Source organism: Schistocerca piceifrons, chromosome 8 (assembly GCF_021461385.2).
Source record: "Schistocerca piceifrons isolate TAMUIC-IGC-003096 chromosome 8, iqSchPice1.1, whole genome shotgun sequence".
Lineage (NCBI taxonomy): Eukaryota > Metazoa > Arthropoda > Insecta > Orthoptera > Acrididae > Schistocerca > Schistocerca piceifrons.
The window spans coordinates 285,381,982-285,408,434 of NC_060145.1; the positions used below are offsets into that span (position 1 = coordinate 285,381,982).

The window sequence follows — 26,453 nt, forward strand, 5'->3', positions numbered from 1 at the left end:
ATCCCAGTGAAACTTCTGTGATTGACATTCAGTCAAGAACATTCCAGTGCAACATCTGAATGACTTTTAGCCTGCACCAAGCAATGCAGACCGACATCTCAAGAAACTGAGTTATTGTATTCTGTTCCTTAGAATTAATAGAAGTACTACTGCTCCTTGCTACCTGGGCTCATCAATTGTGGCATGATGCACCCCCCAGTCATGAACACTACGATAGCCTTGTGCAGAAATGAAACACTGATGATAAGCAGTTCAGTCAAGAAGAGAACAGAAGATTCTGAAACACAGTGCTACAGAAGAATGTTGAAGATTAGATGGGTAGATGAGGAAGTACTGAATTGAACAGAGGAAAACATAAATTTGTGATACAATTTTACTAAAAGAAGGATGTGCGTGATAGGGTGCTTTCTGAGGCATCAAAGAACTGTCAGTTTGGTATGGGGTGGGGGTACAATTGTAGAGAGAGATCAATTTATGAATAGAGTAAGCAGGTTCAAATGGATATATGTAACAATAGTTATTTACATGTGATGAGGCATGCAGAGGATAGACTAGTATGGTGGGCTGAAGACCACAACTTATGGTACACGTTAATTTGTCTCCCTCTTGGTAACATAATCTGCACTGTTTACCTTATCTTTCTCCTAGCCTGTCTTCTATCCCCCACCTCTCATAGTTCAGCACAATGACTGAATTATATGCTGCTAGCTGAGTAACTGGCATTGCCCAGGTATGCATCTATTCCAATCTTCCACTAGTCCAACTCCTCATTTTCCCATGTCTCTTCGTCTTCTCCTCCCACCTCTCTCTGCTTATCTCTTCCTCTGTCCCCTTTGTCCATTTCCTCCTCCACCTCTCTCTGTTTATCTCCTCCTTTCCCCTCATGGTCTGTTCATTCCCTCCTTCCTCCTTCTGACTTCACATTATCATGCTCACCCCAATTGCAAGCTGGTGGTTCTTACCCCCACAGTATTTCTTTCCACAATGTAACTAATATATGTATCAAAATTGGTCAAAATTGTTCCAAGGGTTTAGGATGAACTTTTTACCTATGGGTTTGACTGTGCGCATACATGTCAAACGTATTTCACATACATTTAAAACATGTCAGATGTATTTGTACATGTACTGCACCTGTACCTCTAGCAAATTTCATCCTGCAATTTCCTTGTCACACAGCTCAATGTTTATGAGGCCTTATCTCTTGAACTACATGCTATACAATGATGTAATCTTGCTGTTACATTCAGTGGCATACATGAATACTGTCTGCAGAATGTGCTGCAAAATACAGTTAATACTAAAGATACAATAAGTTAGAACATCACACTACATGTGGCAATTTTACTGCATAAGCAGTGAAAATGTAATAAGTGATAACTTTTTTCCTGTCATCATTTTGTTGGGTTTGTCAGCAAGAAAAAGTTCCATAAAGATCTGAAGTTAAGAGTAAATTTGTCGAAAGTCTCTAAGGGCTCTCATTCTCAAGTACTGGTTGACCAAATTATGGGTGTTTGCACATTGTGGGCTACACTGCCTTTACTTTGATAGGTAGGTGGTCCTTACCTCTGCAGTGATAATTTCCAGTCGATAAATGATTTGTGTGCCAAGTTTGATTGAAATCTACCCACAGGTTTAGGAGGAGATGCGGAACATACTACAAAAATGGACATACATGTGTGTGTGTGTGTGTGTGTGTGTGTGTGTGTGTGTGTGTGTGTGTATTTGTTTTCCAAGTCTCCTCCTAAACCACTGGACAGAATTCAACCAAACTTCGAACACACATTCGTTTTTGTCTGGCATCAATCACTGCTGGGTTAAGATCCACCCACCTATCATAGTTCAGGAGATATGACATCACATATGAAGTTTTAATACATTTATTCTTTACTTCTGAGAAACTCTTACAGTTGAGTCAACTTGAGGAAATCCTTGATACCTGGCAGTGCTTTTGGCAGCTTTCACTGTGAAGCACACACAGCTGTGGGCAACAACAAAAGCCACCTCTTGAGATATGAAGAGGTGTTGCCATAAAGATGTTTACAAAATCAGGTTTTATAAATGCAAAGAAGCTGCACCTAGCACATAGAAATTGACAGCATCATCCCACACTGAATCTAATGGAGGAGTACAAAGGCCATATAATTCTTCCTTACTGTCATTGAATGTAGCACTGCCATCCGTGTAGCTAATCACTGATATCCTTCCACCTGAAATTTTAATCCTGTTTCTGAGTCTTCCCTTTATTTCCTATATTAGTCCTTTGATAAACAGGCTGAACAGTAGAGGAGGAAGGCTGTATCCCTCCATTATGTCCTTTTTAATCCAATCAGTGTTCTCTTGATATGCCATTCTAATTGTTTCCTCTTCATTCCTGAATGTATTGTACAAGGGTGACTCCAAAAGAAATGCACACTATTTTTTTTAATCCATCTTTTATTCTACATGTCTGAAAGTGTTACAGTGTGTAGATACATCCTTTAGGAACAATATTTTCATTTCTCCACATAATTTCCATCCCTCTCAACTGCCTTACGCCATCTTGGAACCAGCGCCTGTATACCCGCACGGTAAAACTCTGGACCAACCAATTGGAGCCACTGTTTGGCAGCGTGCACAAGGGAGTCATCATCATCAAACCTTGTTCCATGAAGAGAGTCTTTCAGTTTCCCAATGAGATGATAGTCACATGGAGCCAGGTCAGGACTGTAAGGCGGGTGTTTCTGTGTTGTCCATCCGAGTTTTGTGATCGCTTCCATGGTTTTTTGATTGACATGTGGCCGTGCATTGTCATGCAACAGCAAAACATCCTGCTTTTACCAATGTGGTCAAACATGACTCAATCGAGCTTGAACTTTCTTCAGTGTCGTCACATATGCGTCAGAATTTATGGTGGTTCCACTTGGCATGATGTCCACAAGCAAGAGTCCTTCAGAACTGAAAAACACCACAGCTTAACTTTTCCAGCAGAAGGTGTGGTTTTGAATTTTTTCCTTGGGTGAATTTGCATGATGCCACTCCATTGATTGCCTCTTCATCTATGGTGAAAACTGATGGAGCCATGTTTCATCACCTATCACAATTCTTTTAAGAAATTCATCTCCACCATTCTCGTACTGTTCCAAAAGTTCGCGGCATACCGTTTTTCTTGTTTCTTTGTGAGCCACTGTCAACATCCTGGGAACCCACCTGGCACAAACCTTTTTTAGTGCCAACACTTTCAGCATTCTGCAAACACTTCCTTCGCCTATCCCAATGTGGCGTGACAATTCGTTCACTGTGATGTGTCTGTCAGCAGTCACCAATTTGTTAACTTTCTGCACACTGACAAACTGCCTATTGGCTTCTGACTCGGGTTCTTCGGCCGACGTTCATCTAATGATTTTTCTGACGTTTCGCCAGCACGAGTGGCTGGCATTGTCAAAGCTTCACCCTCCATTGCTGGTGGTGAACTGGAGCCGAGCTCGTGGCCACAGACTGTATGTACCTGGCGCGCCAACGTCCGAGGACTTCTCCGCGGTCATTTCCGGTGCGGTTCTCCTCTTACTACCTGCGATGGTCGTTCGCTGCAGTACGGCAAGCCAGGATCTGTTTACCTTAAGGCTTTCCTCTTTCTTGTTCAGACTGTTCGCGTGTTTTTGTATCTCTACAGCTTCTCTGAACAAGCGCGTGTGATAGTGCTTCTCTACAGCCAGAACTTCTGTGTCGGCGAATTTTATTATGTGGTCGGTCTCATTCAGTGCGTGCTCTGCCACGGCCGATTTCTCCACCTGCCCCAACCTGCAATGTGGCTTATGCTCTTTGATCCTCGTGTTAATGGAGCGTCCAGTCATTCCGACATAAACTTTTCCGCATGTGCATGGTATACGGTATATTCCCGACATTCCAAGTGGGTCTTTTTTCTCCTTCGCCGATTTAAGACACTCTTTGATCTTCCTTGTCAGTTTGAAAATCGTCTTTACACCATGTTTGCGCAATATACGGCCGATTCTGTCCGTCACTCTGGGAATGTATGGCAGAAAGGCCATACCCGAGATTTCTTTTTCTGGTTCCTTACTTCGCCGAGTGTTTGGCTCCGTTACACTTCTAATATAATTTGTGGAGTACCCATTGCTCCTCAGGACAGTTTCCAGGTGTTGCATTTCTGGTTTGAGGTGTTGCAGCTCACATATTCGTCCTGCTCTCGTTACAAGCGTACTAATCATTCCTCTTTTCTGGCTCGGGTGGTGGTTTGACAGTTTGTGCAGGTACCGGTCCGGGTGTGTCGGTTTTCGATACACGCTGTGTCCCAGGTTTTCGTCGCCCTTGTGACCAGCACATCTAGAAATGGCAGTTTCTTGTCCTTTTCTACTTCCATGGTAAATGTTATGTTGGCACGGAGGCTGTTCAAGTGTCTTAGGAAGTCACCGAGCTGTTCTTCATCATGGCTCCACACCACGAAAGTATCATTGATGTACCTGTACCACACCTTAGGTTTGCAAGTCACCGAGTCTAGTGCATGTGCTTCGAATTGTTCCGTGAAGAAGTTGGCCACCACTGGACTGAGAGGACTACCCATGGCGACGCCTTCCAGCTGTTCATAGAAATCGCCATTCCACCTGAAATAGCTCGTGGTGAGACATGCATGGAAGAGCTTTCTGATGTCTTGTGGGAAAATAGAACCGATGTGCTCCAGAGCATCACTGAGTGGCACTTTCGTAAATAATGAAACAACATCAAAGCTGACCAGGATGTTGTTTGGTGCAAGTTTCAGTTTCTTTAGCTTCTCAATGAAACGTCCTGAGTCCTTAATGTATGTGTCTGTCTTCCCCACGTGTGGCTGGAGCAGAGAGGCCAAGTGTTTTGCCAGTTTATATGTCGGTGATCCAGGAGCGCTAACGATCGGTCTCAGTGGAACGTTGTTCTTATGGATCTTGGGTAATCCATACAGCCGAGGTGGTAGGGCTTCTGTGTTGCGCAGGTTTCTCTGTATGTCCATCGGCAGAGAAGACGCCTTGATCAATCGATTCGTATTCCATGTGATACGCTGCGTCGGATCGGCGTTTAGTTTTCGGTACATCGTCGGATCTAATAGGTCTCAGATCTTTTGCTCATAATCTTCGGTCTTCATTACGACGGTCGCATTCCCCTTATTGGCAGGCAGTACCAATATACTCTTGTCGGCGTTGAGATTCTTGATGGCTTGTACCTCTTCTTTCTTCAGATTGCACGCTGGTGGTTTTGCTCGGCGCAGTATCCTGGCTGTTTCAGTGCGTATTTCCTCTGCCCTTTCACAAGGAAGGGTCCAAATGGCCGCTTCGGTGTTGGCAATGATGTCTTCCATAGGTATAGTTCTCGGGATGATAGCGAAATTCCCTCCTTTTTGAAGAACAGACACTTCCTCTTCGGTCAATTGTCGTTCAGTGAGGTTGACCACTGTGTGTGACATGTCGGGAAACGCCTTGTCAGTCTGCTTCCGGCATCTTTCAAACTTTTTTTTCTGTCGCTCGGTGCAGCACTCGAGTTCATTCTGCATGCTCCTGTGAGTGATGCTGTCGATCTTGTCCCAGTCGTCTCGATGCATTCTGCTATTTAGTTGATAGAAAATGTCCAGAAGTTCCTGATCCGTTCTTGCCAAGTCTCTCCGTGTTGTATGAAGAAAAGCTCGTTCCATTCTGTCGTAGATACAATGTGCTTGGGCAGTGGTGAATAGGCGCTTACATCTCAAGAACTTCGGTGTAGCACATTCATCTCGGCACTGTGACAGAAAGGCGAGAGAGGACACATGTCGCGCTTTCTTCTTCCGTCGTTGGTCAAGGCATCAGTACAATCTGCAAATCTCCTCCCCGTAGAGGCATAATACAAAGTTGTTAAGGCTTTCGTGCCCACTTGTTGACAAACTGCCTATTGGCTTCTGTCTCGGGTTCTTCGGCCGACGTTCATGAACGTCGGCCGAAGAACCCGAGACAGAAGCCAATAGGCAGTTTGTCAACAAGTGGGCACGAAAGCCTTAACAATTTTGTGTCTCTGCACATTGTCTGGAGTGTGTGCAGTATGAGGCCTGCTGCTGCGAGGACAATCCTCAATATTGCCGTGCCCGCTTTCATCACGTAACCTGCTTGACCACCGACTAACTGCACTGTGATTGACAGCAGCATCTCCATACACCTTTTTCAACCTCTTGTGGATGTTTCGCACTGTCTCATTTTCACAGCACAGGAATTCTATGACGGCACATTGCTTCTGACGAATGTCAAGTGTAGCAGCCATCTTGAAGACATGCTGTGACGGCATCACTCACGGGAACAGGTTGAGCTAAGTTTGAAAACAAGCAGGAAGGATACATCTACACACTGTAAAACTTTCACACATGCAGAATGAAAACCGTATTTTTACAAAAATAGTGTGCATTTCTTTTGGAGTGACTCTCATATATTATATCTCTCAAATTTATTTTTGAGGATGTCAAACATTTGGACCGCTTTGCATCATAAAACTTCTTTCTTGGTCAAAAAATAATAAGAAAAGTCTTGATTTTCACAAATTTTGCTTCCATTATCAAGATTTTGTCAGAACTAACACACTGATGATTTACCACCACTAAACTATCAATTATATTTTACATTTTTTCCTGTGTATTATTTATTATTAATTTTTCTGTATATGATTCTTGTAAGCATGAAATATCAAGCTACCATACAATAGGTCTAGTATTTATCGGTCTTACTGTCGTTGAGAGTGTTTGAGCAACATCCCTTCTGAAGTCCAGTGGTATGTATTCAGTCTCACAGACTCTGCAAACTAACTTGAATAATTGTTTGGTTACCACTTGCCCCAAAAGATTCTAAAAATTTCACATCTGAGGTCCAAATCTAATACCTGACCCCCTGTGTCCTACAAAATGTGACCCATTTCTTCTTCTACCAAGTTAGCAAGCAGTTCCTTGCTCTTACAGAAACCCTCAAAATACTCTTACACTTTTCCACTCACTTCTCTGCATATGACAGTGGAATTTATTTTGCATTCTTAACATAGACATCATTGCTTTTTAATCCCACAGAAGTTAATTGAATTTTCTGTATGCTGAATATGCATATCCAACAAAAATACCTTTTTCAATTTTTCTCAGATGTGTTTTGCTGCAATTTCACATTGGCTTCCTTCTTCTAACACTAGGGTCACTCCAAAAGAAATGCACACTATTTTTGTAAAAATACTGTTTTCAGTCTGCATGTGTGAAAGTTTTGCAATGTGTAGATACATCCTTCCCGCTTGTTTTCAAACTTCGTTCAACCTATTCCTGTGAGTGGCGCTGTCACAGCATGTCTTCAAGATGGCTGCTACACTTGACGTTCGTCAGAAGCAATGTGCTGTCATAGAATTCCTGTGCTGTGAAAAAGAGACAGTGGGAAACATCCACAAGAGGTTGAAAAAGGTGTATGGAGATGCTGCTGTCGATCACAGAACAGTTAGTGCACCTGACACATAGTCAGCTACCTGAGTAGCAGTCTCTGATATGCAGTGCGCATCTGACCTATTTAGGGGACCCTACAGTGCTCAACCTTATGGTGCAAGTCCAGGAAGTTGCATCCTAGCTTGCCACAGGACTTTCGAAGTGTATGGTTCAGTCCTTCCACTCGACTCAAAACCAAGGGGCCACGATCAGTTCTGGGGAGATTGCTCCAAATTGTGAGCTTCACTGAAACTCCATGCGCAAGGTTGGTCTTCTCAACCTTCTCTGCCAGTCAATAGAGTGACACGAGAATGACCTCAGAGCCCAGACAACAGGCATCATTTGTTCCAAGATGCGGCACAATCTGCAGCTGATTGCACCTTGTTCTCTCAATGGCTGCCGGAATAACATCTTCAACATGCTGAATGAGGCCCCCCAGGCATACACACTGTGTGCACCTAGTGTCCTTTCCTGTCCCTTGCTGCCATTTCCCTAAGGGGTACCTTAATTCGTCATACATCTGATGATTAATAGATCCATATCCTTTTGCATCTGCCTCCTCCTGACACCGGACATAATAGGTTTCCCAAAATGAGTGAAATGAGTCCCACTGGCTCAGCTTCAAAGTCAATGAAAGACAGCACTCAAACTTGTTGGATAGGGAGATCAATACAACACCCTAGGTCCTTTCTGGTCCCTGTCCACCCTAGATCTACACTTGACATGTCACTCGCAGTCAAGTGGATGGGTAATGACAGATTCTGTACTTTCTGCAGAGGAGACAGGAAAGGATAGTATTTGAGGTATTCTTGTACTGGTATCACACAGGTGCATTAATGACTCTCGGGAGCTCTTCCAAAATACCAATTTGCAGCAGCTGCCTATTATTTAACAGTAGTCAGGGCGATTTCCAGCTTATTACAAACATCAAGCAACTTGTTCTGTGTTTGAGAACAGCATTCATAGTGGGCTGCATTTTGGCTGGTGCAATGTACTACATTGCAGTGAACATATAACTTTGAATTAAACCTGCTGATTATCTTTTAATCTGTTGAGCTAAGAAGTTGCTAATTTCCTATAAGAATTCAAGCAGATGCACAAAACAAGATCTCTATTAAGGCAACATGAAAACCTGTGGTAAAAAGTAATGGTGTCCGAAAATGTTTTGATATTAATTACAGTTGTTAGCAAACTTGAAAACAGAGTTAATTTATGACAAATGCAGGTAATATATAGGGCATCTCACAGTGATGGGACCAGGCTTTGAGCAGGTATTGTGCTCTACTTATTAATTATCCTTATCCTAGACAGAAAACTTCCATAAATCAGTTCTTTGGACCCTACCAGAACATTAATAGCTTGTTTGCAATCTAACCTGCTAGCAGGACTAAACAATTCTTTTTGTTCCAGTCTTTATGCAGAGCTTTCGAGAATGTCACATAGCCAAGATTTTCTCATTCTGTGCTGCAATGCTTTCCCAGGTAACGCATTCATCAGACCATCAAACAGGACTACTACACCAAGTAAGGGCATTGCAGGTGTATAAAACAGCATATCATTACAAAATTACTAATTCATCTATTAAGTAACTCTGATGAGGATCTCAATAAGTAGGAAGTCAAGTACAGGATTAGATATGGCTGATAATCAAATTTTCACTGACATTTATAAATGGTTTGAAGCTAATTCATTGTCATTAAACTTTCACTATATGCAATGCAGTACCTGTAAGAGATACCTTCCGGCATGTGTAAAATATATGAAGACAATCAGATCAAAGAGGTTGACAGTGTTAAATTTCTTGGACTACAAATCGATAATAAATTCAGTTGGGAAGAGGATACCACAGAATTGCTGAAGTGCCTAAAAAAGTCTATTTGTAGTGAGAATGGCATCAGATGTAGGAGATATAAATATAAAAAAAAACTTGCATATTTTGCTTGCTTTCATTTTATCACGTCATATGGGATCATCTTCTGGGGTAAATCATCAAACCGAGCAAAAGATTTTAGCGTGCAAAAGCACGTAATAAGAATCATTAGTGGTGTATATTCAAGAACATTGTGTAGAAACCTGTACAAGGAACTTTGTATTCTAACCACTGCTTCTAGTATATTTATTCCTTAATTAAATAATTTTGTTGCAAGAAAGTCTCTGTTTCAAACCAATAACTGAATACATAGTCTCAACACTAGCAATATGAGCAATCTACATAGATACCTAAAATACTTAACTTGGTCTGAAAAAGAGGTCAAATATTTAGGAACACACATTTTCAATAAACTGCCAGCTATCATTAAAAACTTCATTTCAAACAAAGTACGGTTTAAACAGAGTTTGAAAGAATTCTTGAAAGGCAACTCCTCCTACTTCATAATGAATATCTTAACAGGGACTGTTAGACCAGCTTAAATAAAATGAGTGTTAGATTTCAGTTTTGACAGCATGTGGTCACAACAGTCAAGATTAGGAATTTTGTGTCTGATAAATTTATTAAAAAGTGCATAACAATCTTTCATTCTGAAAGTGCATTAATTCCGTAAATATTAGCAGTTCCAGTTTACTGTAATGTATTCACCTATTTTGACAAAACCTGACAAATGATCAGGGCAGTGAGTATTATATTCAAATGTTTTATGTTTTTTAGTTATACTTTCTGTGATGTTCCACACCCAAGAGAATCATCTCATTTTTGGATCTATGGAATGAAAACTGAGTCTAATGTACTAGGAAGCTCCATACTCAAGTTTTGGTCTGATTAATTTTAGGTATGTTAATTCTTTTGTGTCTTTCTAGCTACCTATCAATGTTTATTTGGTTCGTTGACTGAGAGACTAATTGATTGGGATGGGGGGGTGGGTAGGGGGGGGGGGGGGCGGCCAAGGGACCAAACAACGAGGTCATCAGCCCTTTGAGCCAAGACTGGTGCATCTGGAAGTAGAGATGTCCACTGAGGAAGTTTTCTGATTTAATCAGGAGATTTGTAACAGTAAAAGAAAGAGGCTACAAATGTAAAGGACATCTTTTGTACCATCAACAGTAAAAGCAACATGAAGGAATTAGGAAAGTCAGCAGGTGGGCATCCCCAGAGCTCGCCATGTGACAAGAAATATCCCATCCACAGCTGTCCCATCCTTGATCCATTACAATCATGAGTGCCAACTACTCAACAAAGTGAGACAAACAGAACTGAAAATTCTGTGTGGCAGAAAAGAGGCAAACCGAAACCAAAAGTGATTAAAACAGAGTAAATGAATGATGAAAGAGTAGTCTGGTCAAGGAGGTCAGGTCTGGGATTCCTCAGACCTAGCATACAGTGGGAGATGGCCCATCTCCAAACACCCTGTCCTTGCTCCAGAGGTAGGTTACAACCTTACAAAGTGAGGATAAAAACCACTTTCATGGAACAAACTTAGATCCAGTACAACCACCCTCGAATTGTCTGCTGGTATTAGCGGCAATGGATCCTTAAGTCCGTTTTAGCGTGGAGGACCACCAAGATATGAGCTACAGTCTGTAAGGTTCCACAACCACATGTGGGGGTGACACAAGAAAACTAGCAGTTAACCTGGTATGATCACCCACGAGAAGCAGAAGGAAGAGCGTGACACTGTAACACTCATCTCAATTGTACAGAGTTTACTAAATGGGGCAGTAGCCCAGAGACCAAAGGGTGACACGAATCACATCAGTCAACAGGCTGGAAACTGCACATTGAGACAGTACATATTCAAACACAGTCAAGGGAGGCCCGTTTAATACAACGGAGGGCTCTGGTAACGGCTGTCATCTCTGATGTAAATACACTACATGTTCCTGACAACAAACGGTGTTCCACACAGGAGGAGATGTAAATGCATATCCCATCTGATCCACAGTTTTAAGAGCCGTTGGTGTAAAAGATGGTAGCACTCTATGACTCTTAAAGAACTGGACATAATGGACACCAAAACAGGGACAACCAAGTCTTTATGACCTTGGACAAGATTGGTCCTAATCTCTGGCCTGAGCACCATCCAAGGGGAAGTGTGCAAGAAAACATGAGGAGCAAAGTTCAGGAAGGTGAGATAGAGATCTCACAAGAGGGAAGTGAGGCACATTTCAATTGGTAATCCCACCCGAGGGTGGGAATCAGAAACACAACACCCCTCATATGTAAATAAAATCAAATACATGGGATGCTCATGCAATTAGCAAATGGTGATCGTATATGAGATCAAGATCTGATACCATTACATCAGGAGAGGAAAGATCACCACTTTGGCAAGAAGCTTGTCTACAGGGCTAGTCCGAAAGGCAGACACACGCCCCGATGGTGAACTGAGAACAGTTTCAAAGCTGACGAAGCCACGGAGCCAATAACCTGGCAATCATAGTCCAGTCGGGATGAAACCACTTCTCAGTAAATACATAGAAGAGTAGCACGATTCACTACAGTAAGCTTTCACATGCAGCTAGTCTTCAGGTGATGAACACAAGGCAGCCAAGAAAGCTTTTTATCAAAAAGGAGGCACAATAAATGGGACTGTGGTGTAACACTAGGTGCTGAGACCTATGTAGAATTCCAGGTCAGGATGGACTGTGGTACAACGGCAGAAATGTATGATTCCCATTTTGTAAGAGAGAATTTGAAACCATGGGAAACAACCAATGCACAGGGCCACCAGATGGCCATTGGAGCTGATTTTCAGCAGAGGCTACCGACTGGGAGCTGTACCAAATGCAAAAGTTGTTGATGCATAATGCAGGAGTGCCCAGTGGCCCAATACAGGTCACTAGCCCACTGATGCCAATGAGAAGAGAGTGATACCCAACACAGATCCCTGTGGGATGCCATTCTCTTGGCCCTGTGGGGAGCTGAGTAAAGTGCTGATTCTAACCCAGAACAACTTGTGGGATAAAAACTCATAAACGAAAATTGGTACGGGTCCTCAAATGTCCCGGTCATTTAGGGTGAGTAAAATGTGCTGATGTCAAGGTGTTGTAAGCCTTATGCAGGTCAAGAAAGACTGCGGCAAGATGTTGGCATTTAGAAAAAGTCTGGCGGTCTGCTGTTTCCAGTCCAAGCAGGTGGTCAGTTGTGGATCATCCCTCCCAGAAAGCACACTGATAGGGAACAAAAGGCCCTGAGATTCAAGAACTCAGCATAATCTGGAGGCAACCATCCTTTCAGGCAGCTTACAGAGTACGTCGGTCAGGCTAATCGACCAGTAAGTATTAAGAGACGCTGGGATCCTGCCTGGCTTAAGGATGGGAACAAATATGCTATCCTGCCATTGCAAGGGCAAAACACCTTGGAACCAAAGAAAGATGAAGACCCTCAGAAAATTTTGTCTTTGGAGAACATTTAAGCATTGAATCATCTGATTTTGAATTGAATCAGGGCACGGGGACTGTGTTGTGGGATGTGGCAACAGCCTGATGAAGTTCCCAATTACTGAACAATTAATTATAGGATTAAGCTTGGTGGGGAATGGAACATAAGGGAACATCTTCAACTTGCTGCTTCTGCAGTAGAAAGGTAGTCACAGATGGGAAGAGGACACTGATTCCGTCACAAAGTGAATCAGTACAAAGACTACATCGTAGGACAAGACCCAGAACAGCTGTTGAACAGTGACAACCTGTAAGACCAGAGGACTTGGCCCACATCTGAGGTGACAAGGCATATGAGCCCAGGGAGGAGACATGGCAGTCCTAGCATTGCTTCTTACTGTGACTGATTAGGTAGTGAGCCTTGGCATTTTTCCAGGTAGCATCTGGCTCCTTGTTACTACTGCTGATATGGCTAACAGCCACACTTCAAGTAGTCAGAAGTGTGAAAATATACTGCCCATACCCAACTCAACTGTACACGCGCGAGCCCACTGGCAAATGCTCTAACGAACTTAATGTAAACACCTGTGATGTCACTCTCATCGGCAGCACTTTATTTTTATGAAGTATTTCATAGACTTCATCCTAAAGCCTTTGACACATTTCGTAGTTTATCAGTTCTTGCCAGCCAAATAACAAAAATTTAACTGAAGACTGAAACAATGAAAAATTCCCTGAATTCTAAAAAAATCCTGGGTTTTTCCCAGTTTTCTCCTGGACGAAAAAATTCCCAAGTTTTTCCTGGATATACACTTGGGTTGCAGGGCTCGTCAGAAATCCCGAGCAGATATTTCAATGTCTTTGATCCATTATGGCACTGGCCAACGTAGAGGGGGAGTGGGTATCTGTAGAAAGGGGAATAACAATTGCAGCAGTGTAGATGATGGCATCTGAGACACATTGCACAATCTCATCAATACAATAAGACAGATGCAGTGAATGTAACACCAGAGGCATACAAGGGGAGTTGGTCCTGTGAAATTCCCAATGTGTTAGACGGTCTGCCTTGCGGTGGCAAATAAATGACAAAATCACCAGAAAGCAGTCACTGTCACAAGGTCATCATATAGTGAGCAATGAAGTGAAGCCATAGGGTTAGGAGAAGAGATTGTTAGCTGAAAACATGTCATGGGTGGCACTGAAGCAGGTGGGAGAACCATAATTAAGGAAGCACAGATCATGGTCTGTGAGAAGTTGCTCAATTAGAAGGCTCCCACCAGATGAACTGGTACTTGGTACTCTCCCACAGGTGGTTGTGCACAATGTAGTCCCCAAGCAGGAGAAAACAGGTAAATGGGAGGGAGGCAGGGAGTAGAAGTTGAACTGATGGAGTCAATTCAACACAAGTAAGTGACCTGTGTGAATGTAAGTAAACAATGCAAATGGCAATCGCTGAGGTTGTTTGCACTCGCACCGCTATTGCCTCCAAAAAGGTACACAGGGAAATCCACTCACTGACAACACCTGTACGAACCCAAGTACAGATCCCTCCAGATGCTCTCTTGGGATCAGCATGGTCCCGATAGAGCACGCGACAACCATAGAATGTTGGATAATGGTCATCTGTGAAATGCATTTCTTGGAGAGCAATGCAAACCACAGAAGAAGAGGAAACAAGATAGTGCTCTGGCAGGGAGCACTAGTACCCATTCCATTCTACTGAATGGTCATGTGCCTGGAGACCAGGTCAGGTGTGAAGGGGCTAAGAGAACCAGTCACGCAGCAAGATTACTGCCTGTCACCAATGGGGATGGAATCATGTCCACTAACACAGCTCTGAATTAGGTGCAAAGAAAGAAAGACGCAAAAAGTGGCACATAGGTCACACTGTGCAACATTCCCTGCACAATCTGCACTTGTGTAAAATTTAGAAAAGGAGTAGCATAGCAAGTCAGACCCAACAAGAGGACCACATAGTTATGAATGAAAGTTGCAGAATGCTGGAAGGGAAGAAAATGAGTGACCAAATCACAAACCAGATCCAAGCACCACTGCCACCAAGAAGACAAGAAGACATCCAATGGAAAGGCAGTGAAGAGAGGAAAAAAAAAAAAAACAGCAGAAGGACAGACCTCAGCATAATCAAAGTTTCTCATATAGTTCCTGTTTATTATGCTTCTAACACAGTCAGCATAATCGAAGTTTCTCACTACTGCAACACTCAGTTATTTGCATTGTTCACCACCAATGGAGTACAGTCTCCCTTTTACACGTATTTTCCTTGTAAACTGAACAATTTATTTTTGGCATTAATTTTCATTGTATCATCTAGCAACCATTTCCACAATGTGTTGAGATCAAGTTGTAGTGTTAACTTGCCATTACTATGGGAAATCTATTTCTAAACAAAACCGTTTCAGTATTCAAGGTTGACAATGCCAAATTAAGTAAACTACAATGAATAAAATGAGAATAAAACTGGAGACTACAACTGTGAAGCCCCTACAGAAGAATTGAAGTTGATTAATTATCATAAATCATGATACATAGTAATTTCGTCACAGCAATGTTTTGTGGATGTATTTCAGTATATGCAGATTGTTGATGTACATTGAAGTAGGTCAAGTCACACATTTTCAAAGAATGTACATAAGTTCCAAATATAAGTATTTGAAATTACATTGTTTGGTATCAGTTCAAGATACTTACGAACAAGTAGTTTGTGTTCTGTCTTCCTAACCAGAGACCGCAAAGATGTGTAAAATATTACAGGTATTATTGCCATAAGTGTAAACAGACACACCAGATACACATCAACTGAATGATTCTTTCTATCACAACCCAGTCTTCCACTCCAGAAGGAACGTGTTCTGTTCATCTGTATAATTAACAGAGAAAGATTGAGGAATTAATATAGAATCATTTCAAAAATAAACTTCATGTAATATAACCTCAACTAACTTTTCACTCATTAAAGATATTTTCAATCTGCTTCCATCTACATGTATAGTGGTCAAGGGATTACAAAACAAAGATGAATAAGTTTTTACAGCTTCGTTAATCACTGAGGTGTACACACCACTTATTTATTTTTTATGGACCTATGATATTATTCTATGCCAGAATAGCAACTATAGGAGACACGCTCAGTAATATCATCCTTTTGTACTGTGTGCCATGTTTCAACTGTTTGAATGGTGTGCCACGTGGAAGTTTACTCCATTCTCTACTCTCTGTCAAGAGTGGTATGGACACCTTACATAATTTGCATCAGTATTGCTATTTTCCACCAAGAGAAGTGTGAATTTCCAATTTAATGTACAATAATTTGGAAGTTACTTAAAAATTTTGTGGTTTATATAAGGTGCCTCAGGGGGAATGGTCAATGTTCATGGATATGACTGGAACAGTCATTCAAAGCAAAAGCCTGGTAAACATGAGCTCTAAAATCCATACTGCAAAGAACTATCAGCATTTGTTCAATGGAAGAGACATGTTTCACAGTAGTGAATATGAACAAATGCCCATAGCTCTAGAGGTATTCGCTTTAGAGTTCATGTTTACTGGACTTTTTTTTTCTCCTTCTGGTCCACACTACCACCTCTCAAAATACGGAAAGCAACAAGACTGCAATAAAAGATATTCATTTCACAGTTTTGAACGCTGAAGAATTGTTCATAGCTCTTAAGGTATACACATCATAACTCGTGTTCATTGCACGTTTTTGCTTCAAATGATTGTTTCTGCCATATCCTTGAACACTGACCATTCCTCTTCAGATACCTTGTACAAAAATGTAGTAATGACTACTGCTTAAATGTTGATTCTAAAAAGTATGGCATAGATTAATTTATACTTAAAGGGCATATGAAACACTGTGAAATATGAGAAAATGCTAGTAATCTTATGTTACGGATCAAAATGATGTGACCAAAAACTGTATGAAATGAGCCATTTAAGGGGAGCTGGATTTCATGGTTCGTAGTTAGCGCTAGTATTTGAAATTTAGTAACTCAAAAACTGAAGAGACATTAAAATGAAACTTTAACCAAATTAGTATATTGTGACCTCTATGTGAAAAAAAAAATTTTTAATCTGGGGACTAAGTATCAAGAGTGAATTATTGATTTTCATCTTATGCACTGAATTATGTGTAGTTTTCATGTTAGCTACACTGTACTTCCACACTACTCACAATAAAATGCAAAAACAAATTTTATTCTTTTAATTATTTTTGAAACAGTAAACCAGGATTGTTTTGTATATTTTTAAGAAATATTTTTTAGAAGTCAATTTTTTCCTAATAATTTAAGGACAGATGACATGCTCGAGCTTAAAATATTAAATACATTTTTGAATAATGTGGTTCACTGTGTAAGCAAGTACTAGATTATTATCCGTGCTTTTTTTTTTTTTTAAGAGATAATGACTCACAAGCATACAAAAATGTTGATTACGGGAAACAAACTAAAGATCTGAATGTCATTTTCTTCTCAATGACCACATGTTAAAACTTTTCTCCTCCAAAACTTTGTTGATTCCAAGTGTCCTTTTCATCGTCTTTAGTTTTCCTTTTTTTCTTTGTTATTCTGACCTCCATCATGCTTTTAACAGCTGTTTCAACTTCAGTCTGTCCACTTACCACCCCACTTTTCATGTTGTCTTCAGTTTTCGTGCCTACTCTGTTCATGGTTTTTAATTTGCTTGTTACTCCAACATGAAAACATATTATGGTGTCCATCACACCAATCTGAAAAGCTGACTGCCAAAATAACAGTTTCTGGCACGCATTTCCAAATGCAACAATTGAAGCTTTCATTTGGAGTGTATGTTTTGCCATGTAAACATTTTTCCATGTGTTTAGCATCTGAAAGATCTCAATATCTTGGCTTCAGTTCTACCATAACAGTTTCTGGCATGGGGTGTTTTGTGTATGATTTGTCCATTATACTCGCACCACGAAGTGTTTCCTTTAGGGCGGAGGACTTACTGTGCGTGCTCATCAATGGATATTCTCTAAAACAGAGTTGCCCAAATTGCTTCTCTCATCTCATTAACAGTCCTGCGTGGGACTAAGTCAAGAGAGGAAGGTGGTTTGTTGTGTTGAGGAGGACCAGATGAAGTGAATGGGGAAGGTGTTGAGGTTCTGGAGAAATGCAGACAACAAGTCCTCGTCCTCAGTCCAGATCATAAAAATGTACTCTATGAATCTGAAACAGGTGGGGGTTTGGGATGCTGAATGGTTAGAAAGGATTCCTCCTGATGGCCAATGACTAGGTCGCCTGCGGCTGCCCATTGCTGTACCACGGGTTTTTTTGTACTTAATGCCTTCAAAGGAAAAGTAACTGTGGGTAAGGATTTTAGTTTGGTCATGGCAAGCAGGAAGGAGGATATAAGATCAGAATCAGTTGGGCATTGGGAAAGATAGTGTTCAATAACAGCAAGGCCATGGGCAATGGCGATGTTAATGTAGACGGAGGTGGCTTCAATAGCGATAAACAGGACAGAGGGTGGTAAAGGAACAGGCACTATGGAGGGTTAGTCGAGTAAAAGTTTGGTGTCTTTTATGTAGAAGGGTAGATTAAGGGTAACGGGCTGAAGGTGTTGGTCTGGAAAAGCAGAGATTCTCCGTCAGGGAACAGTAACCAGGCACAATGGGGAGTCCTGGGAGGTTGGGCTTATAAACTTCAGGAAGCATGTAGAAGGTAGGAGTGTGGGGAGTGTTAAGGGTAAGGAGAGAGACAGACACAGTGACAGCTTCTGAGATGAGCCAAAGGATTTGAGAAGGGACTGGACACCCTGTGGGATTTCTGTGGCAGGGTTTGCAGGTGGAGGTATTTGACAGGCGATAGAGTCCTCTGGCAGGTAATCTTTATGGTAAATAAACATTGCAGTGGAGCCTTTGTCAGCAGGTAGGCAGGTCAGCATCAATTTTTCAGTGATGGATAGGGGTTCTTATGTGGACGAAAGGTTGGTTCCGTACAAACATAGCTTAGTTCCAGTAAAATGGACACAGAATAATAATAATAATAATAATAATAATAATAGTAATAATAAACCATGGTCCGAAAAACTATGTGCCTAGTAAGTGAATTAAGGACAGAAAAGACCCACCATGGCTTAACAATGAAATTCAGAACATGCTGAGGAAGCAGAGGCTGTTGTACTCTTGGTTCAAAAGGGAAGGCACAAATAACGACAGGCAAAGCTTAGTAAAAATTCGTGTGTCTGTATATGAAGTGTACAACTACCATCACCATACTTTAAGAAAATGATCTGTCAGGGAACCTGAGAAAATTCTGCTCCTATGTAAAATTGCTGTGTGGGTCTAATGCTTCCATCCAGTCACTTGTTGACCAGTCTGGTGTGGCAGCAAAAAACAAGCCAATGTTTTCATTCTGCATTTAAGAAATTGTTCATACAGGAGAATCGTACAAACATACCATCATTTGACCATCAGACTCACTCTCGTATGGATGACACAGTAATAAGCATTCCTGGTGTAGAGAAATAAATCCTGGGCGTTGTAAATAAATAAGTCAGCAGGTCCAGAAGGAATCCCAATTTGGCTTTAGAAGTGGTTCTCTACAGAATTGGTCCCTTATGTAACTTGCATTTATTGCTGATCTCTTGCGCAACACAAAGTCCCAAGCGACTGGAAAAAATCCCAGGTGACTCCTGTATATGAGAAGAGCAAAAGAATGGATCCTCAAAATGACAGATCGGTATCCCTCACATCTGTTTGCTGCATCATACTTGAACATATTCTCAGTTATTAATTTTCTTGAGCCCAAGAAGCTTATGATCACGATCAGCACTGCATGCTCAAAACTCAGTTTGCCCTTTTCTCAGGTGATACACCACAAACTATGAATGAAGGGCAAGAGGCAGATTCCGTATTTCCAAATTTCCGGACACGGTACCTCTCTGCAGACTGTTATTGGAGGTATGAGCATATGGAATAGATTCCCAGATATACGAGTGGCTTGAAGACTTCTAAAGTATTAGAACCAGTACATTATTCACGAAAGTGAAGTGTTCCTCACAGACAAGGGTACTGTAATGAGCACCCCTGGGAAGAGTGATAGGACCACTATTACTATATAGTAACACTGACCCATAGAGAACAGCTTCCCTCCTCTCAATAAAAGTTACAACATTAAGATTAATCAAACAATGGAAAATTCAGGATAGAATGTAACAATATTACGAAAAGGAAAGTTGCTACTCACCATATAGCAACTCTCCTATATGGTGAGTAACAACTTTCCTTTTCAACATTAAGTTTCATAAATATTATTGTTTGGTTTTATTAATTAATCAAAATGTGTACTTTAAGCAAACATGCACGTCACCAGGTAGTGTAATAGTTAAAGGCAATAAACACTGACACATATAGCTTTTTATTTACTCCTTTTCATGTAGCTGAAACAGTCAATATTGAACTAAAATATGAGGCTGCATCTAAACAGTAAGTGGTAATGGCTGAAATTGAACATGTCATGGGGCGCATATATATATATAGGGGGAAACATTCCACACGGGAAAAATATATTTAAAAACAAAGATGATGTGACTTACCATACGAAAGCGCTGGCAGGTCGATAGAAACACAAACAGACACATACCTACACACAAAATTCAAGCTTTCGCAGCAAACTGTTGCCTCATCAGGAAAGAGGGAAGGAGAGGGAAAGATGAAAGGAAATGGGTTTTAAGGGAGAGAGTAAGGAGTCATTCCAATCCCGGGAGCGGAAAGACTTACCTTAGGGGGAAAAAAGGGGGCTTTCCCTCTCCTTCCCTCTTTCCTGATGAGGCAACAGTTTGTTGCGAAAGCTTGAATTTTGTGTGTATGTTTGTGTGTCTATCGACGTGCCAGCGCTTTCGTTTGGTAAGTCACATCATCTTTGTTTTTAGGTATATTTTTCCCATGTGGAATGTTTCCCTCTATTAATTCATATCATTAATTTGAACCCAACAATTACGTTTGTTATTGTCACTGTTGCATTTTGAAATCTTTTCTGTCGTCTTATTTTCTGTTTAGAGAGAGAGAGAGAGAGAGAGAGAGAGAGAGAGAGAGAGAGAGAGAGAGAGAGAGAGAGAGACTGTGAGTAAAATTGTGTTAAGCATGTAGAAAAATATTCTTCACTCTATTGAAAACTTCCAAGTCTTTCCTTCTTGAATGAAAGAAAAAGAAAAGAATTGAAATATTTTGCAAATATGTGTTTAGGTTAGCTTTTTATTATTTCTATTGTATAACACATTTTTATATATTCCGTATCTAACACAGTTTGGGTATCTTATCATTTGACTTTAAATTTGTCAAGATTCTGCTGCTTAAAAAATTCAATTTTTTCACTGAATTATGCATAAAGAACTATTAGGGTCATGTCTAAAAGTGAATGACCTTTGCTTTTCCAAATATTTTTATTAATATAATGAAAGAATATATTTTGATAGCTTATTTATTTTTCTATGTAGTCTCTGTTCCAATTATACATGTCGCAGCATCCCACAAGCTTTCCTATGTCTTCTTCACTCTCAGTAGTTGTCATGATGTTGAAATATTCACTACCATCCTCTTTCAGTTCATTGTCATTTCCAGAGAGCTTTCCGCTAAGAAAGTCCTTCAATTCAGAAAGAAAAAATCGTAGACAGTCGGGGCCACGTCTGGGCTAAGGAGGAAGTTCAAAAACTTCCCACTTAAACTGCCAAGGCAAATCCTTTGTCAATACAGCAGAATGCAATCAAGTGTTATCATAAAGAAATGCAGTGTCGCTTGACAACAATCCACACGGTTGGTCTGTAACAGCATGGTGTAGTTGAAGTGTCTGACAATGGGCCGTTGCAGTTCAGTCTCTTCCCTACGCATAAAGTCTATGAGTAGCCTGCCCTTTCAATCCCAAGAACCTGTGGCCATAACTTTTTTGATGCTCAGAATTTATTTGGCTTTGTTTGGTTTCATTGAGGATCATGAATAATGCCATTCCATCGTCTGGTGTTTTGTTTCTGGACTTTTGATGTAAAGTGCAAGTAACTGTGTATAAAGACTCCTCGCCATTCTTCTTGTACTGGGTGAGAAAAGTTAATCTGTCAAAAGTAGAGGAACCCATTTGACACACACTCTTCTATAGCACAAATCAGCACCAATACTTTGACAAAGAACAGATCATGAAATTTAAGGAAAGCTGAAGATCTGTCAGTCAAATATGAAATGTTTATCCAATCAAACTTTTCCACAATCCTTCATTTGTGCTCATCAGTTACGACTGAAGGTTGGCTTGAAAGTTCATCATGAATATTCATCCACCCACCATTTTCAAACTGCAGCTTCATTCATCACATTTCCACAAACTTCAGTTATTTGTCTGTAAATTCTGATAAGGTGAGCTTTTTTGCATTTATAAATCTAATTACACTATGAACCTTACACTTAGTGGGATTGTTAATACTGTCACTTATTTTAAAACTGCACAAATGATCAGTAAAACACCATTCCTGCTCACTGCTAGCATCATACTGGTGCCAATAATTAAGATAGGTCTACGACACAGAGAGGGTGACGAAAGAATCACATGGCTTGCAAAATCAAAATGTTCTCTACTTTTAGAATGATCCTCATAACAGATTTATAGTTGTATTTTCATAACAGCAGGAATTTATTACATATTGTTTGATTCAATTACACAGACTTTTCTTCCACTGGATTATCCAGTTTGCTACACTCACAAGGGAACCTCCCCATCGCAACCCCCTCAGATTTAGTTAAAAGTTGGCACAGTGGATAGGCCTTGAAAAACTAAACACAGATCAATCGAGAAATCAGGAAGAAGTTGTGTGGAACTATGAAAAAATAAGCGAAGTATATAAACTGAGCAGTCCATGTGCAAGATAGGCAACATCAAGGATAATGTGAGCTCAGGAGCGCCGTGGTCCCGTGGTTAGCGTGAGCAGCTGCGGAAGGAGAGGTCATTGGTTCAAGTCTTCCCTCAAGTGAAATGTTTACTTTCTTTATTTTCGCAAAGTTATGATCTGTCCGTTCATTCATTGACGTCTCTGTTCACTGTAATAAGTTTAGTGTCTGTGTTTTGTGACCGCACCGCAAAACCGTGTGATTAGTAGACGAAAGGACGTGCCTCTCCAATGGGAACCAAAAACATTTGACGGACGGATGGACAGCTAATAATTGTCTGAAAATAAAAAATTAAACTTTTCACTCGAGGGAAGACTTGAACCAGGACCTCTCCTTCCGCATCTGCTCACGTTAACCACGGGACCACGGCGCTCCTGAGCTCAGATTCTCCTTGATGTTGCCTATGTTGCACATGGGCTACTCAGTTTGTACATTTTTGCTTATTTTTCTCATAGTTCCACACAACTTCTTCCTGTTTTCTCGATTGATCTGTGTTCAGTTTTTCAAGGCCTATCCACTGTACCAACTTTTAACTAAATCTGAGGGGGGTGCGATGGGGAGGTTCCCTTGTCAGTAACTATCTGTACAATCAAAATAGGTTAGTGGAGCACTTTCATTTGCTCCTGTGTCACTCCTAAAATAAGTAAATGCTATTTTTTCTTTTTACAAGTATATTTTTGGACTAAAATTTATCAAAATTTATGCCTTAAGTTATTTTTCCAATTTCTTGTGAAATCAGACTGTAATTTATATTTTGCTACTTCCTAGCACTATGTGCTCTAAAAATTTCAACTTTGGTAATAATGTTTTGTTGTAACACTGACCTATACTGATCTTAAAATACTTAGTTTCTTGATTCTTTTTAACTAATATGCAATAATTTGGAAGTTATTTGAAGATGTCATTGTTTATGTAAACAAGTTATATGAATATTGCATAAATTCTGCCCCAGAAATGTAGGATTTGATTAATTTATGTTTAAAGTGACTATGAATTACCGAGAACTACAAGTAGATACACGTTACTGCTGTTATGTTAGGTTTTAAAATTACACGGCCATAAACTGTATGAATTAAGCCTAGTTCAATAATTTTTGAATTCCTGCTAGAAATTCAATCCAACTTATATATATGTATAGAGAACAACCAAACATGGCAGAAGTGGAGTTGAAGAGTTTATAGGGATATAAGGTTGAAGAATGAGTTGAGAGCAGTTGTTGAATGAAAAGTCATCATTAGAAACAGTATGTAATTGTTGCATGGCATTTTGAACTATTAATAGCACTTGCAATTCAAGTCAACAGTACTCTTATTGATGCCTGGTGGAAGTTCTGAGATCTTTTGGGACAGAATTCTGTAAAAACGCATGGTGTAATTATAACAACATACAGAAAGCTCTTGTTGAGAATTACGAATTATTTAGGAATAAAGGAGATGTCTCACTGAAAGGCTGAAGTGCCGCTTCATCGATAGGTACACAAATTAAAGGTATGGAGCTTTGATAGCTTTTGGAATGAACTTCCTTTTTCAAGCTTGTTGCAAAAACATGTGTGCATGTGCTCACACGTGCGCGCACACGTGCGCGCACACACGCACGCACGCACGCACGCACGCACACACGCACACACACACAGAGTCTACTGGATAGGTGGTGGGAGTACAGACATTGAAATCTTGCATGTTGAGCTCCGCTGCATGTTGTGTCACTGGGTGGTACCTTGTTTTTGGCAACAGTTTGGTGGTGGCCATTAATTCTAGTTGACAGTTGGTTGGTTGTCATACCAATGTAAAATGCTGTGCAGTGGTTACAGCAGAGCTGGTATATAACATGGCTGCTTTCACAGGTGGCCCAGCCACTGATGGGGTAGGGTAAGCCTGGAACGGGACTGGAGTAGGTGGTGCTGGGTGGGTGGATTGTGCAAGTCTTGGATCTGGTTCTTCCACAAGGGTATGATCCCTGTGGCAGGGGACTGGGGGAGGGAGTGTTGCTTGTGTACCTATTGACGAAACAGTGCTTCTGCCTCTTGGTGAGTCGTCTCCCTTATCTTTACATGGTAATAAATTAGTAATTTTGTATACAGTATAAAGTTTCAACATGTTCAGTTTCATACTATTGTACATGTTAAGTTTCAGGCTGTTCTGCACACTGTGTGCATAATTATAAGTACATGTCAATAAAAGGCAAGGGTTACAAGACACAGAATTTATTGTTTATGAAAATCTATAGTGCTGAGAAAAATATATTGGACTGCAACCAGCCACACACATCGAATAATGCCTTAATCATGCAAGCAATCTCATTTCTTGTGTGTATAGCAAGTAAACATCACCAACTTGACCTCATATTTGAAGGGAGAAGAAAGCACAGCATCAGCCCTATCAATTGATCCTGCTTGGAAATTAGGGACATAATTCTGATAGCACACAGTTATGGACTTCTGAAAGGACAGCTTTTAAACTTTCACTTGCACCGTCATTAAATAAGTAGCATAGCACTATTTAATTATTAACATTGCTGTTGTGTGTTACCTACTTTGGATTTTAAAATGATGATGTTTGGTTTGTGGGGCACTCAATGCGCAGTTATCGGCACCTGTACAAATTCCCAACCTTTGATCAGTCCAATCTTGCCACTTTCATGAATGATGATGAAATGACAAGGACAACACAAACTCCCAGTCGTCTCAAGGCAGATGATAATCCCTGACCCCCCCCCTCCCCTCCCTTCTCCCTGGGAATTGTACCCGGGACCCCGTGCTCGGGAAGCGAGACATGACCGTGAGACCACAAGCTGCGGACTTGGATTTTTAAGTTGGCTCTGTTGAAGCAGCAGGAGATGCCCAATTCCTCAATGTGATTGGCAGGATAAAAAGTAAATAAAACATCATTAATATCATTTCATAAGATACTCATTTTGATTTTGACACACACACACACACACACACACACACACACACACACAAAAATAAGAGAAATATATACAGGCTGATTCAAAACTGTACACACTTTGTGGAGGTAATATATGCCTCAAAATAAGCATAAAATGTAAATAAATTTTTTGTCTGAAATTGCTTTATTTCAGATTTGTGCAGTAGAGTACAGACCAATGTGCAAGACAAGCAACACAAACTTAATTCTTCTCAGAAAGCAATGACATGAAGGGACTCAAAATTCAACACAACTACGAAAATTACATTTACCACAGAACATGTTCAAAACGATGTCTTTGTAGACATCTTGCCACTCTCTGAAGGTTGCAGGCTCTGTTTATCTCAGTCTTCACAGCTGCAAAGCCATTTCAAATTCACTGCTGTAGTTGTGCTATTTTCTAAATTCCAACACCATACACAAGCTCCTCGATACGGCCCCAAAGCTAGAAATTCACAGGATTAAGAACTGGAGATCTGGTGGGCCAGGCAACTGGGCCTGCATAACCTATCCACTTATTGGGTAAGTAGCATGGAGATACTCTCTTGCCTCCCAACTGAAATGTGCACAGCCAACATTGTACATATACTTTAAGTTGGTTCATGTAGCGAGTGTGATATGATGAAGCAGACCACCAAATTTATTATCTAAAAGCTCTCGACACACACTGCCAGTCAAATGCTATGGATAACATGCGGTCCGAGTAACTGATTGTCCATCATACCACCCCAAATGTTCACTGCAAAACAATGTTGATATCGGCATACTATAGTTACATGAGGATTCTCATGTGCCCACAAATGACTCACGGTGCCATAGAGTACAATGGACCACACTGAAGTCAGGTAAACAAAGATATTTCACT

The 26,453-nt window shown here is 40.7% G+C and overlaps 1 protein-coding gene across 2 annotated transcripts in view; it reads right to left on the bottom strand.

Annotated features, from left to right (window-relative positions):
* The window catches only part of LOC124711894 (osteopetrosis-associated transmembrane protein 1), a 99,502-nt gene that overhangs the window by 13,075 nt on the left and 59,974 nt on the right, over positions 1 to 26,453 (bottom strand). For both annotated transcript variants that reach the window (XM_047242142.1, XM_047242141.1), the window contains exon 5: positions 15,458 to 15,626. In XM_047242142.1, coding sequence (XP_047098098.1) covers positions 15,458 to 15,626 — 169 coding nt within the window. The remainder of the gene's footprint in view (positions 1 to 15,457; positions 15,627 to 26,453) is intronic.